General features: G+C 49.3%; 1 protein-coding gene and 1 pseudogene across 2 annotated transcripts in view; both read left to right on the top strand.

The window, feature by feature from the left end:
* The window catches only part of LOC101146971 (BAF chromatin remodeling complex subunit BCL7C), a 67227-nt gene extending 58718 nt beyond the window's left edge, over positions 1-8509 (top strand). The window contains exon 6 of one of the 2 annotated variants that reach the window (XM_055365938.2): positions 704-8509. In XM_055365938.2, the coding sequence (XP_055221913.1) occupies positions 704-904 (201 nt within the window). In that variant the 3' untranslated portion in view covers positions 905-8509. The remainder of the gene's footprint in view (positions 1-703) is intronic. The other variant, XM_055365943.2, reaches the window with a different exon arrangement.
* A 5184-nt stretch (positions 8510-13693) lies between these two features.
* LOC101125669 (adipose-secreted signaling protein-like) lies at positions 13694-14662 on the top strand (annotated as a pseudogene).
* Positions 14663-15023: the final 361 nt, after the last annotated feature.

The raw sequence follows: 15023 nt of genomic DNA, 5'->3' as shown, positions 1-15023 counted from the left end.
TTTCTTCAGACGGAGTCTCACTCTGTCGCCCAGGCTGGAGTGCAGTGGTGCGATCTCGGCTCACTGCAACCTCTGTCTACCGGGTTCAAGAGATTCTCCTGTATCAGCCTCCCGAGTAGCTGGGATTACAGGCGCCCGCCACCGCGCCCAGCTAATTTTTATATTTTTAGTAGAGACGGGGTTTCACCATATTGGTCAGGCTGGTCTCCAACTCCTGACCTCAGGTGATCAACCCACCTCGGCCTCCCAAAGTGCTGGGATTACAGGCGTGAGCCACCGAGCCCGGCCAAAAATTTTCTTAAAGGTAAAGGTTTATATTGATCTTTCCAATTGAACATATCCCTGATGGCCTGTGGATGCACCAACCACACTGACAGAATCATTTGAGGCTGCCTTTACGTTATCTCCGTCTTAGAGCTTAACAGGAAGTTATGTAGCTTGCCCAAGATTACACTACAAGTAATGGCTGGAATTGGGATTCAAACCCAGCACTGTCTAATTTCAGAAACTGAGGTCCTACAGGTTTCCTACAAGGCCCTGCCTCACCCTCTGCCTGCTCTCAAAAATACCCAACTTAATCGCTTGCAAAAGACTTTCCACCAACTTGCGCCATTTGGAAGTCATAAATGGGACAAGTTGGTGGAAAGTCAGTGAGGTGGGGAGAAGAGGAAACACTACCCAGATTCTTCTTTTCTCCGTACAGGATTCGGGAGTGAGAATGACGAGGAGAGCCCTCCACGAGAAGGGGCTGAAGACAGAGCCCCTCAGGAGGCTCCTGCCCAGGAGGGGCCTCCGGACAAATGTCCGGCCCAGTTCCATGGCGGTGCCGGACACCAGAGCTCCCGGGGGAGGCAGCAAGGCCCCGAGGGCACCCAGAACAATCCCCCAGGGTAAGGGGAGGTGAGTGGGCTCCCCAAGCAAGCCAAGGCCCCTAAAGCCTCCCTTGGCTGCCCCAAGATCCAGCCACTACCTGTGCCCCGAGGGCGGAAAGAGCTTCCCAGCTCACCCACCGCGGTAACATCGGGAGGGCGAGCGGCCCTACACCTGCCCGAACCTAAGGCCACAGCACCCATCTGGCTCGCCACTGGCGCCCGAATGCATGGGAAGGGCTTAGGGCAGAACTCGGACCACATCCGGTGCCTGAGGCCGCCTTGCTAGAGGCCTAGGGGAGGGGTGCACTGGGCTGCCTCGCCCACCTCCTCACGCACCCATGCGGCCACCCTCCCAGCGGTCTGAGTGTGCCATGCGAGGCGCCTGCCACCCCAGGAGAGGCGCCGAGTCCCGAGTCCTGCCGGCACTGAGCCTCCGGGTCCACAGCGGGCAAGGGCCGTGGCGGGGACAAGCGCAGGGGACCCGCCGGCCTCCCGCCTTCTGCAGCACCACGAGAAGCCCACGTGGCACCCGGACGTCCACGCATGTGTTGAGGCCCGTGCACGCGCAGAGACCCCAGCGCAGAAGCCGCCCCGCACGCCAGGGCTTATGTATGCCAGCGCTGGGAGACCTCCAGCGCCCGAGGACATACGGCAAGTGGTTCCACCAGGGTGTCAGCCTAGCAGGCCAACCTGGGAACCTATGTGGACAAGCGGCCTTTCGGCCCAGGCGCCCGCCTCGTGTGGAGGCGTGGAGACTTCTGGCGCAGCCCTGAGCTGGTGGCCTAACCTACCTGGAAAATCCTAGCCCGAGAAGCAGCGCGAGTGAGCCTTTTGGGTGGTTCCAAGGCCCTTCACCAAGCTCTCACTTCCTGACTTCACCGTTGGGTCTGTTGTACTAGGAAATAATAACGCCTCCCATTTATCAAGGGTTTACTCTGTACCAGGCATTGTGACTGATGTAATTTAGTTCTCACTGCATCCCTGTGGCATGGATATTCTCATTATCTGCATTTTGCAGATGGAGAAATTGAGTCTCTGAGAGGTTAAGGAACCTGCCCAAAGTCAGCGATGCAGTACCACTTCTCGTGCTGGGACACAGCGGGGTTAAGGCCGTGGGTTAACAGGGCCTCCATTTATGGAGAGCATTCATTTGTCTCTGGTGAATTACAGAAAACGCTTTCTACACTGAAGTGAGTAGATACTCCCTGGGATGAAAGTTAACATTCGTACCAATGATTGAGATGACAGAAATTTCACGCTTCAAGCCAATGCTTTAGGTTCAGCCCATGGAATTCTGGAATGACCTTTTCTCAGTCGTCACCAGGGTGGTGGTGGTGAAGGAAGCTCCATTCCAGGACCAGCTCCTGTGTAGAGCCTTCCTGGAGGCCAACAAAGATGACCTCTCTCCATTTGCCATCCCACTGGGTTGTCTGGGAAGTTCATCCAGTTCCTCTGGGCTAAGATTTCCAAGTTCCCAAAAGGGAAACTAATCTTCAAGAGTTGGGAATGAAAAAATGGGATTTGGGGGAATTCCTGAAAGCATGTTATTCTGTATTTTTCATAACTTTCTGTGGTTTTTTTTTTTTTTTTTTTTTTTGAGACGGAGATTTGCTCTTGTCACTCAGGCTGGAGTGCAGTGGTGTGATCTCGGCTCACTGCAACCTCTGCCTTCCGGGTCCAAGTGATTCTCCTGCCTCAGCCTCCCTAGCAGCTGGGATTACAGGCGTGAGCCACCATGCCCGGCCACTTTCTGTATTTTTTAATAAATAAGAAATACACATTTAGTAGTAGTTACAAAGAACTGTAGGCCGTAGCAAATATTCAGTAACTGGAAGATGCCAACGAACATTGTTGGGTAGTATTTAAATAACAAAATGTTCAAATATTTGACAAGATTAACAACACTACACAGAATCACGAGTTGAAATTGCCAGTTTAGGCTGAGTGTGGTGGCACATGCCTGTAATTCCAGCACTTTCGGAGGCCAAGGCAGGAGGATCACTTGAGCCCAGAGTTTGAGGCTATAGTGAGCTATGATTGCACCACTGCACTCCAGCCTGGACAAGAGAGCAAGACCCTGTCTCTTAAAAAAAGAGAGAGGGAGAGAATTGCCAATTTAAGGACTTATGTGTTTCCAAAACTTGTTATTTATTAGAACATCATTTGTAGGATTTGTATAAAACACAGTGCATGTCAACATTAATATTTGTGGGAATGACTCGCTCTTAACAACAGGTACAGCCACAAATATACTTTTAGTGTGTCAACAGCTACAAAAAGTATTTTGACTATTTATCTCCTAGGTACTCTTATCCCATATTCTGGAAATGTCTACCTTAACTTTATTTATTTATTTTTTGAGACAGTCTTGCTGCAGCTCCCAGGCTCAAGTGCAGTGGTGCGATCTTGACTCCACCTCCCGGGTTCAAGCAATTCTTGTGCCTCAGCCGCCCGAGTAGCTGGGATTAGAGGCATGTGCCACCATGCCCGGCTAAGTTTTGTATTTTTTGTAGAGACACGGTTTTGCCATGTTGGCCAGGCTGGTCTCGAACTCCTGACCTCAAATGATCCAACCACCTCAGCCTCCCAGAGCACCGGGATTACAGTACCTTAACTTTAGACTCTGTGTGTCAACGTTGCCTTCTCTTGCTTTCAATTTGGCATCAGTGGATTTCTTTAAGCCAGGAATGCCTCTATGTTGATTGTTAAGCATTAATTCTCACAGGAGAATTATAATGCTTTTCCCCATTTTCCCAATTTCTTGACTGATCGATTTTGGGATTCAGAAGAACATACAGATTTCCTGATAAATTCCAGGAGGGATTTCCTGCATAGAAACACTACTTTGGGGCTGGGCACAGTGGCTCATGCCTATAATCCCAGCACTTTGGGAGGCCAAGGCGTTGGATCATTTGAGGTCAGGAGTTCAAGACCAGTCTTGCCAACATGGTGAAACCTCATCTCTACTAAAAATACAAAAAAAAAAAAAAAAAAAAATTAGCCGGGCATGGTGCTGTTCACCTGTAGTCCAAGCTACTTGGGAGGCTGAGGCAGGAGAATCGCTTAAACCCAGGAGGTGGAAGTTGCAGTGAGCAGAGATTGTGCCACTGCACTCCAGCCTGGGTGACAGAGTGAGATTCTATCTCAAAAAAGAAAAAGAAAGGCCGGGCGCGGTGGCTCATGCCTGTAATCCCAGCACTTTGGGAGGCCGAGGTGGGCGGATCACGAGGTCAGGAGTTCGAGACCAGCCTGAACAACATGGTGAAACCCGTCTTTCCTAAAAGTACAAGAATTAGCCAGGCATGGTGGTGCGTGCCTGAAATCCTACCTACTCAGGAGGCTGAGGCAGGAGAATTGCTTGAACCCAGGAGGCAGAGGTTGCAGCAAACTGACATCCCACCACTGCACTTCAGCCTGTGTGACAGAGGGAGATTTGTCTGAAAAGAAAAGGAAAAAGAAAGAAAAAGAAACACTACTCTGGACTGAGCAGCATCGGCAAGTCAAGTCTGCTGCTGGAATTTTACCTAGAACATTGAATCTTGCCTTTTTGGTTTCAGGGGCCTCAGAGCCAGAGAATCCAAGTATGGATCCTAGCTCTGCCAGTTCCTGGTGGCGAGGTCTTGGGCAAGTCACTTTACCTCTCTGAGCTTCAATTTAATGGATAGAATAATGTGTGGGGAGTCAATGCTTGCTTTTTGAGGCAATATTGTAGGAGGGTTAAGAGTGTGGCTCTGGAGTCAGTCTGAGGTTTGAATCCTGGCTCCATTACTTACCACCTCTTTGATTTGAGGCAAGTTACGAACCACTCCATTTTTCTCTTCTGTAAAGTGGTGGCACTGATTGATGATTGTGGCAGACATCATCTTCATAGAGTTTTCATGAGTTTAAATGGGATCACATATGAAAATGCTTAACACAGAACATGGTACATTGTAAGTGCTTGATAAATGCAAACCACTGTAGCTGTTACCTGCTGTATCTACCTCACCGGGCAGTCGTGAGGATGAAAGGGAGGCTGTGTTGGGGAAGTGCTTTCTAAGCTGTGAAATGGTAGCCACATACTTCTCTTGCCTTCAGAGATGGGATGGTTGGAAGCTATGGGCAGACGTTAATGGTATCCCCAAGTAAGGGGCCTGAGAATACTTACCTATGTCCACAGAAGGTAGCTGTGTTGAGGCGAGTGTCACCATGGGTAGCTGGAAAGCAGTGCAAAATGCTCTCAGCTAAGGGTTAATTGTAGTCATGAGGGCAAACTCTGGCATGGTATGACTTGGGGCACCCTTGGGGACAGGGAGAAAACTGATTTTTCAGAAAGAGGCTTTAGAGGAAGGATCATGTTAAATGGAACCTGCCCACTGTATGTTTTTGTTTTTGTTTTTAATTAGGGGCTGCATCAGAGGAAGGGGACATGTAATAGAAGGTGGTTGGAGGGCTCTGACTTTTGTCTGAAACTGCTATTGGTGAAAGGCTGAACTTAGGACACATTCCTGTGAGCTGGAACCAGTGCACCCTCTCACACTGCGCATGCACCACGATGTCATTCATTGCCTAGACCGTAGACCAAACATGGCTCAAAGGGCCTTCCAGAGAGGATCGCATGTCATTCTGACAGCAGCCCCTCAACAATGTACAGATGAGGGCTTGAAGTCTCAGAAAGTCAAGTCCATTGTCCAAGGTCACACAACTGATATTAATATATCATGAAGTCACGATTCAGACACAGTCCAAGCTCTTTTTTTTTTTTTTTTTTTTTTTTTTGAGCCAGAGTCTCACTCTATCAACCCAGGCTGGGGTGCAGTGGCACAATCTTGGCTCACTGCAACCTCCTCCTCCCAGGTTCAAGTGATTCTCGTGCTTCAGCCTCCCGAGTAGCTGGGACTACGGACTTGTGCCACCGCGCCTGGCTAGTTTACAGTCCAAGCTCTTAACCTCACCAGCCTGCCTCAACCACCAGGGGCCAGACTGCTGATCTTGAACAAGGAAGAAGAAAATCCAAATGGTTTCAGTGCCTAAATGTCCTCCTTTCTAGCCTTTGGTAACAACTTTTTCTGTCTCTGAATATCATTGCTACTTCTCTGGACACTGCTTCTTTGCTTCCAGGGCTGTTTTTCTTGCTTAGCCCTAAGTCAGCCTCGTTTGGGCCCTGTCCTTAGACTCTTTCTTCTGCACGGGTCTGTGAAAGATCTCCTTTATGTGTGCAGCTCCAGCTGTTGGTCCTTTCTCAGTAGTCTAACCCAGACTGCCCCTCTGAGCGCCAGCCTGAGCAGCCAGCTGCCTCCTTGACATCCCCTCTCTGGGTCTCATTCGTGATGTCTCCCCTAACACGGCTTGCCTCCAAAGTGCCACCTCCTCCCTGCCATGGCCTCTTAGTTCCAAATTGTGGCGTAGTGGTGGGGAATTTAGAAAGGCTTCAAAGACGAAGCCTCTTGAATGAGTTCTCAGGGCTAGAGATAGACCACAGAGTGTTCTCTGAGCGCTACCAACAGTCTGGGGGTGAATTTGGAGAGTGGAATTCACCACTTAATCAGTCAGCTGGCTACGGAATGCCCAGCTGCATGCCAGGTCCAGCCGCTGGGGTGGAAAGATGCATTCATGAGTAGAACAAACAGGATTCCTGGCTTCAGGGAGCATCCAGGCTGTTGGAGAAGACAGACGTCATGCAATCCCCCAAAATACACTCTTATAAACTGTGATAAGTGTCATGAAGGAAAAGTTCTTAGTGCCATGAAAGCATATTGTAGATCTAAATTAGATTAAGATGGTCAAAGAAGGTCATTGTGAGAAAGTGACAATTACTGTCTCCCTGAGATCTGAATTGGGGAGGAGAATTCCATAGACAAGCAAGAGTAGGCACAAAAGACCCAAGGGTGGGAAAGAGCTTGGTATGGTGGGGAAACTGAAAGGCAATCCTTATAGTGGGAGCTGAGCATGCAGGGGCTTGGGCTGAGATAAAGCCAGGTGGCCTGGGCGGGGGTGATGGCAGAGCCTCGTGGGCCACAGTAAGGAGCCTGGAGGCTTTAGGTTAACTTTTTTTTTTTTTTTTTCTTAAATTTGAGACACAGACTCACTCTGTCCCCAGGCTGGAGTGCAGTGGCGTGATCTTGGCTCATTGCAACCTCTACCTCCGAGGTTCAAGCGATTCTCCCACCTTAGGCTCTCAAGTAGCTGGGATTACAGGTGCCCGCCACTACACGTGGCTAATTTTTGTATTTTTAGTGGAGAGAGAGTGTCACCATATTGGCCAGACTGGTCTCGAACTCTTGACCTCAAGTGATCCACCCTCCTCTGCTTCCCAAAGTGCTTACAAATCCCCAAAGGGATTACAGGTATGAGCCACCATGCCCTTCCTGGTTTAACTTTTTATTTGGAAATAATTTCAAAGTTACAGAAAAGTCTCAAGAATAGTACAATGGACATCTGCATAGCCTTTGTCCCAGATTCACCTGGTGTTCACATTTTACCCCATTTCTCTGTCACTGGCCATCTCTCTATTTAAGGTATATACAGATGACTTTGATTCCAATCTAGTTGAGAATAAGTTGCAGACCTCATGTTCCTCTACCCCTAAATAGTGTGTGTTTCCTCCCACAGTACAGTTATCCACTGCATTGCATTTCACACTGATCCAATGTGGTATCTAATTTACCTCCCATCTTGTCACTTGTCTCAGTAACACCCTTTAGACGCCATTTCTCCTCTAGCACGGGATCCAGTCTAAGAATGATGTATTGCATTCGGTTGTTGTTTCTCTCTAGTATCCCTTAATCGGGAATGGTTAGCCTTTCTTTGTCTGCATGGTGTTGATATTATTGAAGAATTCAATCTTCCCCTTTATCTTAATAGAACATTCTTCATTTGGGGTTTGTCTACTTGTTTCTTCATTATAATATATGGATTATGCATTCCTGGCTGGAAGACTGTGTAAGTGATACTGTGTCCTTCTCAGTGTAACAGCTAAAGCCACACATGTCTGTCTGTTCCTCCGTGGTGATTTTTTTTTAAAACAGAGTCTTGCTTTGTTGTCCAGGCTGGAGTGCAGTGGTGTGATCTCAGCTCACTGCAACCTCCGCCTCCTGGGTTCAAGCAATTCTCCCTGCTTCAGCCTCCCTAGTAGCTGGGATTACAGGTACCCACCACCACGCCCAGCTAATTTTTGTATTTTTTAGTAGAGACTGGGTTTCGCCATGTTGGCCAGGCTAGTCTTGAACTCCTGCCCTCAGGTGATCCGCCTGCCTCGGCCTCCCAAAGTGCTGGGATTACAGCCGTGAGCCACCACACCCAGCCCCTCCTTGGTGATTTAAATTTTGATCACCAAGTCAAGGTTATTTGATTTCTCCAATCTAGAGTTACTATTTTTCCCTTGTAACAAGTAATCTATGAGGAGGTATTTTATAACCATGACTATATCCTATTCCACATCAAAAGTTAAATAGATGAGATTTAACACCTATTGATGATTCTTGCCTGACTAAGAATCACGATGGTTACAGAATAGTAACTCAACCCCAGGACTCCCTCCACATTTATTAGTCAACACTTGGCATTCTTCTGTCCTCTTATTTTAGATTCACTATTCGTAGGAACTCTTGGATTTCTATTATTTTCCAATAAATTTTATAATTAGTTATTAATCTTAATTATTTTGGTGCTCAGATTGTCCCAGATTTGGCCACTGGAAGCTCCTTAAAACTACAAGCCTGGATTTCATCCCAGCTTCAGTGTAGTGGCATGATTCAGTTTACGGATAAGATCACCGTGACTACTGTATGAGAATGCACTTATAGGGGCACACTTGAGGAAGCAGGGAGACCCTCGTGTAGTCCAGGTGGGAGATGTGGCTTAGATTAGGGTTGTGACATACATGGGGAGGGAATGGATGGAGGTAAGAGAAACATTGGAAGCCAGGTGCTGTGGCTCACGTCTGTAATCCCAACACTTTGGGAGGCCAAGGCAGGAGGATCGCTTGAGGCCAGGAGTTTGAGACCTGCCTGGGCAACATAGCAACACCCTGTCTCTTAAAAAAAAAAAAAAAGTAAGAATCGGCTGGGCGCGGTAGCTCACGCTTGTAATCCCAGCACTTTGGGAGGCCAAGGCGGGCGGATCACGAGGTCAGGAGTTCGAGACTACGGTGAAATCCCGTCTCTACTAAAAATACAAAAAATTAGCCGGGCGTGGTGGCGGGCGCCTGTAGTCCCAGCTACTCGGAGAGGCTGAGGCAGGAGAATGGCATGAACCCGGGAGGTGGAGCTTGCAGTGAGCCGAGATCGAGCCACTACACTCCAGCCTGGGTGACAGAGCGAGACTCCGTCTCAAAAAAAAAAAAAAAAGTAAGAATTAGCCAGGCATGGTGCTGTGCACCTATAGTCCTAGCTATTCGGAAGGCTGAGGTGGGAGGATCACTTGAGCCCAGGAGTTTGAGGCTCCAGTGAGCCATGATTGTCCCACTGCACTCCAGCCTCAGTAACAGAGTGAGACCCTGTCTCTAAAATAAAATAAAAACATTGGAGGTAGAATCAGCAGGATTTAGTGGTGGATTGAACGCACAGTCATAAAGGGCAGAGTTGAGAGCCACCGGAGCAGCCGGGGGAATGGTGATGTTGACTTAATACAGGGAAGACAAGCAGAGTAAGGGGTTGGGTGCGAGGGGGGGGGGGAGGTGTTAGATTCGTTGAGTTTGAGGGGTCTGGAATATCCAGTGTTCTCTGGCACCCAAGTGAAGGGGTCAGTGAGACAACTAGACTCTGGAGCTGACACAGAAGTCCAGACCAGAAGTAAACTTAAGGCCATGAATCCATGGTCTTGGATGAAATGTTGTAAGGGGAGAATGTGGACTGAGATGGGAGTGCACTGTTTGGGGGTGCAGGGGTGTATGGCCAGAATTTGCAGTGGAGAGGTAGGTGGGGACCAGGGCACATGGCGCCTGGAGTGTCAGGCCAAATGCTTAGCGCTGGGGAGCCCACTGAAGAGTCCTGGGCAGAGCAGTGAATGGCAGGTGTGATTGGCGTTTCAGCAGGACTGTTCTGACAGCCAGTACAGATGATCTGGGGGGCTGTGGTAGTGGCTGATGCTGTCGTCCTTTCTAAAGTAAATCTGCTCATCTCTTGCCCCTGGAGGTGGCTCAGGCGGGTCGCCATGCCTGAATGCCCTCTCCTTGTTCATCTGGGTGCAAAAACGATGATTAAAACACCTGTCTCAACTGCACTCACCAGCCCCCGGTGATGTGATAGCAAACCCATGTCTCCCTGCCTCATTGTGGCTAGAGCTATACAACCTGCTCCTTTACCAGCCCCTGGTGATGTGACAGCAAACCCATGTCTCCCTGCCTCATTGTAGCTAGAGCTATACAACCTGCTCCCGGGACCTTTTCCCAGCCAGGTATAACACAGCAGGTGTGAGTATGCACAGGCTGGTCCCCAAGGCTTGCTGGAGTCTGTTTGGGGACCATAATCCTCTGCCCTGGCATGCTTTGAGTTCACTGTGGTCTCTGTCATTCAGGCCAGTGCTCATTCAAACCTGTATATTGTCCCCTCCCACCCCGCACAGCCCATAGAGGGTGGGATCAAGTCGGAATGAACATCCTGGGGTGCAGGCATCCAGGAAGTATGCAGTCCTGCCTATGGGGTGCTGACAGCCCCTTGGCAGGACACAGATAATCAAAGGCAGAAATTGTAAGAGACCAGAGGGAGGGGCAGGTGCTCTGGGAGCCCAGGAAAGGCCAGAGTGTTTCTGGTTGGAGAAATCAGGGTCGGTCCTCAGAGAAGATGGCGTTTGAACTGGGACTTGAGGAGAAGACTATTTTCCATTTCACACAAGAAATCTTTGATTATTCAGTAAAAAGAGGAAATATAAGACAAAAAATCAGACTAGTCTGGCCAACGTGGTCTAAAAATACAAAATTAGCCAGGCATGGTGGCGGGCGCCTGTAATCCCAGCTACTTGGGAGGCCCAAGCAGGAGAATCGCTTAAACTCGGGAGGCGGAGGTTGCAGTGAGCCGAGATCATGCCACTGCACTCCAGCCTGGCAGACAGAGCAAGATTCCATCTCAAAAAAAAGTAAAAAAAAAAAAAAGAAAAAAAGGCCGGGTGCAGTGGCTCATGCCTGTAATCCCAGCACTTTGGGAGGCCGAGGTGGGTGGATCATGAGGTCAGAAACTCGAGACCAGCCTGGCCAATATGGTGAAACCCTGTTTTTACTAAAACTACAAAAATTAGCCAGGTGTGGTGGCAGGTGCCTGTAATCCCAGCTACTCCGGAGGCTGAGGCAGGAGAATCACTTGAACCCGGGAGGCGGAGTTTGCAGTGAGCTGAGGTAGCGCCAGTGCACTCCAGCCTGGATGACAGAGCGAGACTTCATCTCAAAAAAAAAAAAAAAAAGGAAAAAGAAAAACAATCAAAGCCCCACTTCCTCATATTTTATTGACATTGTCAACACAGCCATTACAGGTTGCATAACAATCCATTAGGTGGATCCTGCATAGTTAGTCCTCTTATTGTTGGACTAATTCATTCCAGGCCTCAGGACACAGGCTTCCAGCCTGTGGCTGGGCAATGGGGCCAGATGCAACTCAGGAATCAGTGCTTGAGCCCATCTGCTCATTTTCTTCCACTCATAATGTCTATTAAGAACTCAATGCCTACCAGGCCCTGCGGATCCAATAAGTATCAGGACATGGTTCCTGTCCTGTCAAGTCTACTAGTAAGTGAGTCATAAGTGAAAAGAATTAGTTGTAGAGAAACCTGTAGAGTGCCACAATCAAGGCACAGGATGTTCAAGATGCGGCGATGACACAGACACAGGAGCTTCAGCCCTGGGAACAGGAGAGGACACCAGGCGGAGCTCGAGGAGTGAGAGGGGACAGGCCTGATGACACATGCCAGGGGACCAAGCCCGCGGGGATGCCCCCAAGCGTGTCTCTGTCCACAGGCAGAAAACTCATCCCACCACCTCTCAGGCCTCTGAGTGTTTGTTTTTTTCTGTTTTCTATTTCAAATATTCCCTTTCTCCCATTTTTGGAGGAACTGTTTTTATACTACTTTCCAAAATCTCAACTTGCAAGCATGCTTAATTCGTTTCATTTTTTTTCTATTTTTGACACTAAAAGCATTTAATGCTGTTTTTACCTCTGCATATAGCTTTGGCTGTTAATCCTACTTTTTAAATTATTTTCTAAATCGTCTTTTAATTTTTTTAATTCTTGATTTACATCTTCTCCTAAGGATAATTTGAGATGCTACTTACGTTTCAAAATTTCTAAGTGGTATGTTTTACATTATTGTTAGTTGTATTGCATTTTGATCTGAGAATGGTTTCTAGAATTTCTACTTTTCAAAATTTACCAAAATATTCTTTGTAGCTTAATAATTATTTAATTTTGTCCACTGTCCGTGAAACTTGAAAAGAAGGTGTACTGTTTGTTTTCAGGGTAAGAAATTTATATGTTCATATTTTCTATGTCCTTATTTATTTTTTGATTATTTGTTCAGAAAATGTGTTAGAATATTTCCATTAAAACTGTTTCTCATGTTTTTCCTTGTATTGCTATATATTTTATTTCACAGTTCTTTGTTGTTTATTTAACATAAGAAAAAAAAAAAGGCTGGGCGCGGTGGCTCATGCCTGTAATCCCAGCACTTTGGGAGGCGGAGGTGAGCGGATCACAAGGTCAAGAGCTCGAGACTATCCTGGCCAACATGGTGAAACCCCATCTCTACTAAAAATACAAAAATTAGCCGGGTGTGGTGGTGCATGTCTGTAATCCCAGCTACTCAGGAGGCTGAGGCAGGAGAATCACTTGAACCCAGGAGGCAGAGGTTGCAGTGAGCTGAGATCTCGCCATTGCACTCCTGCCTGGGCAACAGAGCAAGACTCCATCTCAAAAAAAAAAAAAATTAAACCCATTCAAGGCTGGGCCCAGTGGCTCACACCTGTGATCCCAGCACTTGGGAGTCCGAAGTGGGCAGATCTCTCGAGCTCAGAAGTTTGAGACCAGCCTGGGCAACATGACGAAACCCCTTCTCTAACAAAAAATACCAAAATTAGCCGGAAAGGGTGGCGTGTGCCTATAGTCCCAGCTACTTGGGAAGCTGAGTGGGAGGATCACTGGAGCCTGGGAGGGAGAGGTTGCAGTGAGCTGAGATCACACCACAGCGCTCCAGCCTGAGCGACAAGAGTGAGACTCCATCTAAAAAAAAAAAAAAAAAATTAGGGCTGGGCGCAGTGGCTCACCCCCATAATCCCAACACTTTAGGAGGCCGAGGTGGGCAGATCACGAGGTCAGGAGATTTAGACCATCCTGGCTAACACAGTGAAACCCTGTCTCTACTAAAAATACAAAAAATGGCCGGGCACGGTGGCTCACACCTGTAATCCCAGCACTTTGGGAGGCTGAGGTGGGCGGATCACGAGGTCAGGAGATCGAGACCATCCTGGCTAACACAGTGAAAACCCATCTCTACTAAAAATACAAAAAAATTAGCCGGGCTTGGTGGCGGGTGCCTGTAGTCCCAGCTACTAGGGAGGCTGAGGCAGGAGAATGGTGTGAACCCGGGAGGCGGAGCTTGTAGTGAGCCAAGCTCGTGCCACTGCACTCCAGCCTGGGCAACAGTGCAAGACTCCATCTCAAAAAAAATAAAAATTAAAAATATAGGCCGATTCTTCCTCGTGCTTGGCATTGAGCTCCCGCAGCCGAGCCTGCGTCATGCCTGCCCTGCCTGGCCCCGGGTGCACACTGCAAGGCTCCTGCTGGTGTCCCTGGAACACGGGAGACTGCTGAGCGTGAGTGGCGGTGTCCAGCAGGAGCTGTGTGGCAGGGAGGGCATCCATGGCTGCAGCCAACAACGGCAACAAGCCCAGAGTCCGGAGGAGTATCTGCTTTGCGGCAGGCCACGATACAGAGGGCTCCCATGTCGCTGTCGGTTGCTACAGGTGTGAATGAAGGGGGATGAATGCAGAAATGAAGACCAAGACAAAAAGATCTGTTTCGAAAGAAGGGGTCAGGGGGCTCCTTGCTTCTAGTGAACAAGGGCAGCCCTGAGCTTCCACAGCCCTTCGTATTTATTAGGTAGAAAGAGCAGGGAGGGAGAGGTAACGGTTGGTCAGTTGCTTGATTTATCACAGGTACACATAATTGCTTTCTTTGTACAACAGGCTTCAGATGTTCCTATAGGTAATCACAAGGAACACTGCGCTTGGGGCGTGACTGCTCTCAGCACTCCCTCTGTGGGCAGATGCAGCCGTCAGTTTTCCAACATCCTGCTTTCATGAGAACAGTTTTCTGTTTACTCATATAGCCTCCAGTGGTATACTGAGTTGGTCACGACCCACATTTTCTCGACCTGTAATACTCCCAGAGCCACGTCTGCTTTGATGAGAGGCTTCATGACTTGGTGGTCATGGCCACCCAGGACAGCGACAGCAGCTTTCTGGTCAAGGTTGGCTTCCTGAAGATCCTGCGCAGGTATGAGATTACCTTCACTCTGCCCCCGCCCAGTGAGCAAGCACGTCCGTGAGGCACCTGTTCCCAGCCTCTGCATGTCAAGCTCCTCAGCGTTGTTCCTGTCCCTGAAGGTTACAGTGTCAAGTGCGAGTACTCAGCGCACAAAGAGGGTGTCCTCAAAGCCGCGATGCTGCCAGCCTGCGAAGGTGGCGCCGGCGCCTGTGTGAGCGTGGCAGTGCAGGCTGGCGCCAGGGTCCGACACCACGGCGTGCCCACCTGCGGGACGGTGTCAAGGGCTCGGGCGCCGTGCTGGAATACGACTCGCAGCACAGCCACTGGCACGGCTTTGACTGAGGCCGGAGGCCCTGCCCGCCCCGAGCCCTCAGCCTTAAACCCTGCCTGGTCCCCGTGACACGCTGCGTGATGGTGGCTTCCTCGGCCCTCTCTGGGGTGGGCGTGGGGTGGAGTGGCCCTGGCCAGCCTCCCACCTCTGCCTTCATTCCTGCCACCACCGTGCCTCTCCCGTCCTCCTCTTCCACTTCCTCCTCTCCGTGTGCCTCAGGCTCCTGCCAGAAGACATTGGTTGAGCCCACAAGGAGACTGTCTGGGGAAGGGATGGGGAGGGCCTGGGGTGGGTTCTCCCCACTGCCCACCCCAACCCACAGGAGCTCCAGCTAGGGTCTGGGGGAGGATGGAGCTTGCTCTGTGACGTCGT

This window comes from Gorilla gorilla, chromosome 18 (assembly GCF_029281585.2).
Source record: "Gorilla gorilla gorilla isolate KB3781 chromosome 18, NHGRI_mGorGor1-v2.1_pri, whole genome shotgun sequence".
Classification (NCBI taxonomy): Eukaryota; Metazoa; Chordata; class Mammalia; order Primates; family Hominidae; genus Gorilla; species Gorilla gorilla.
This window is presented reverse-complemented; position numbering and strand designations above follow the sequence as displayed.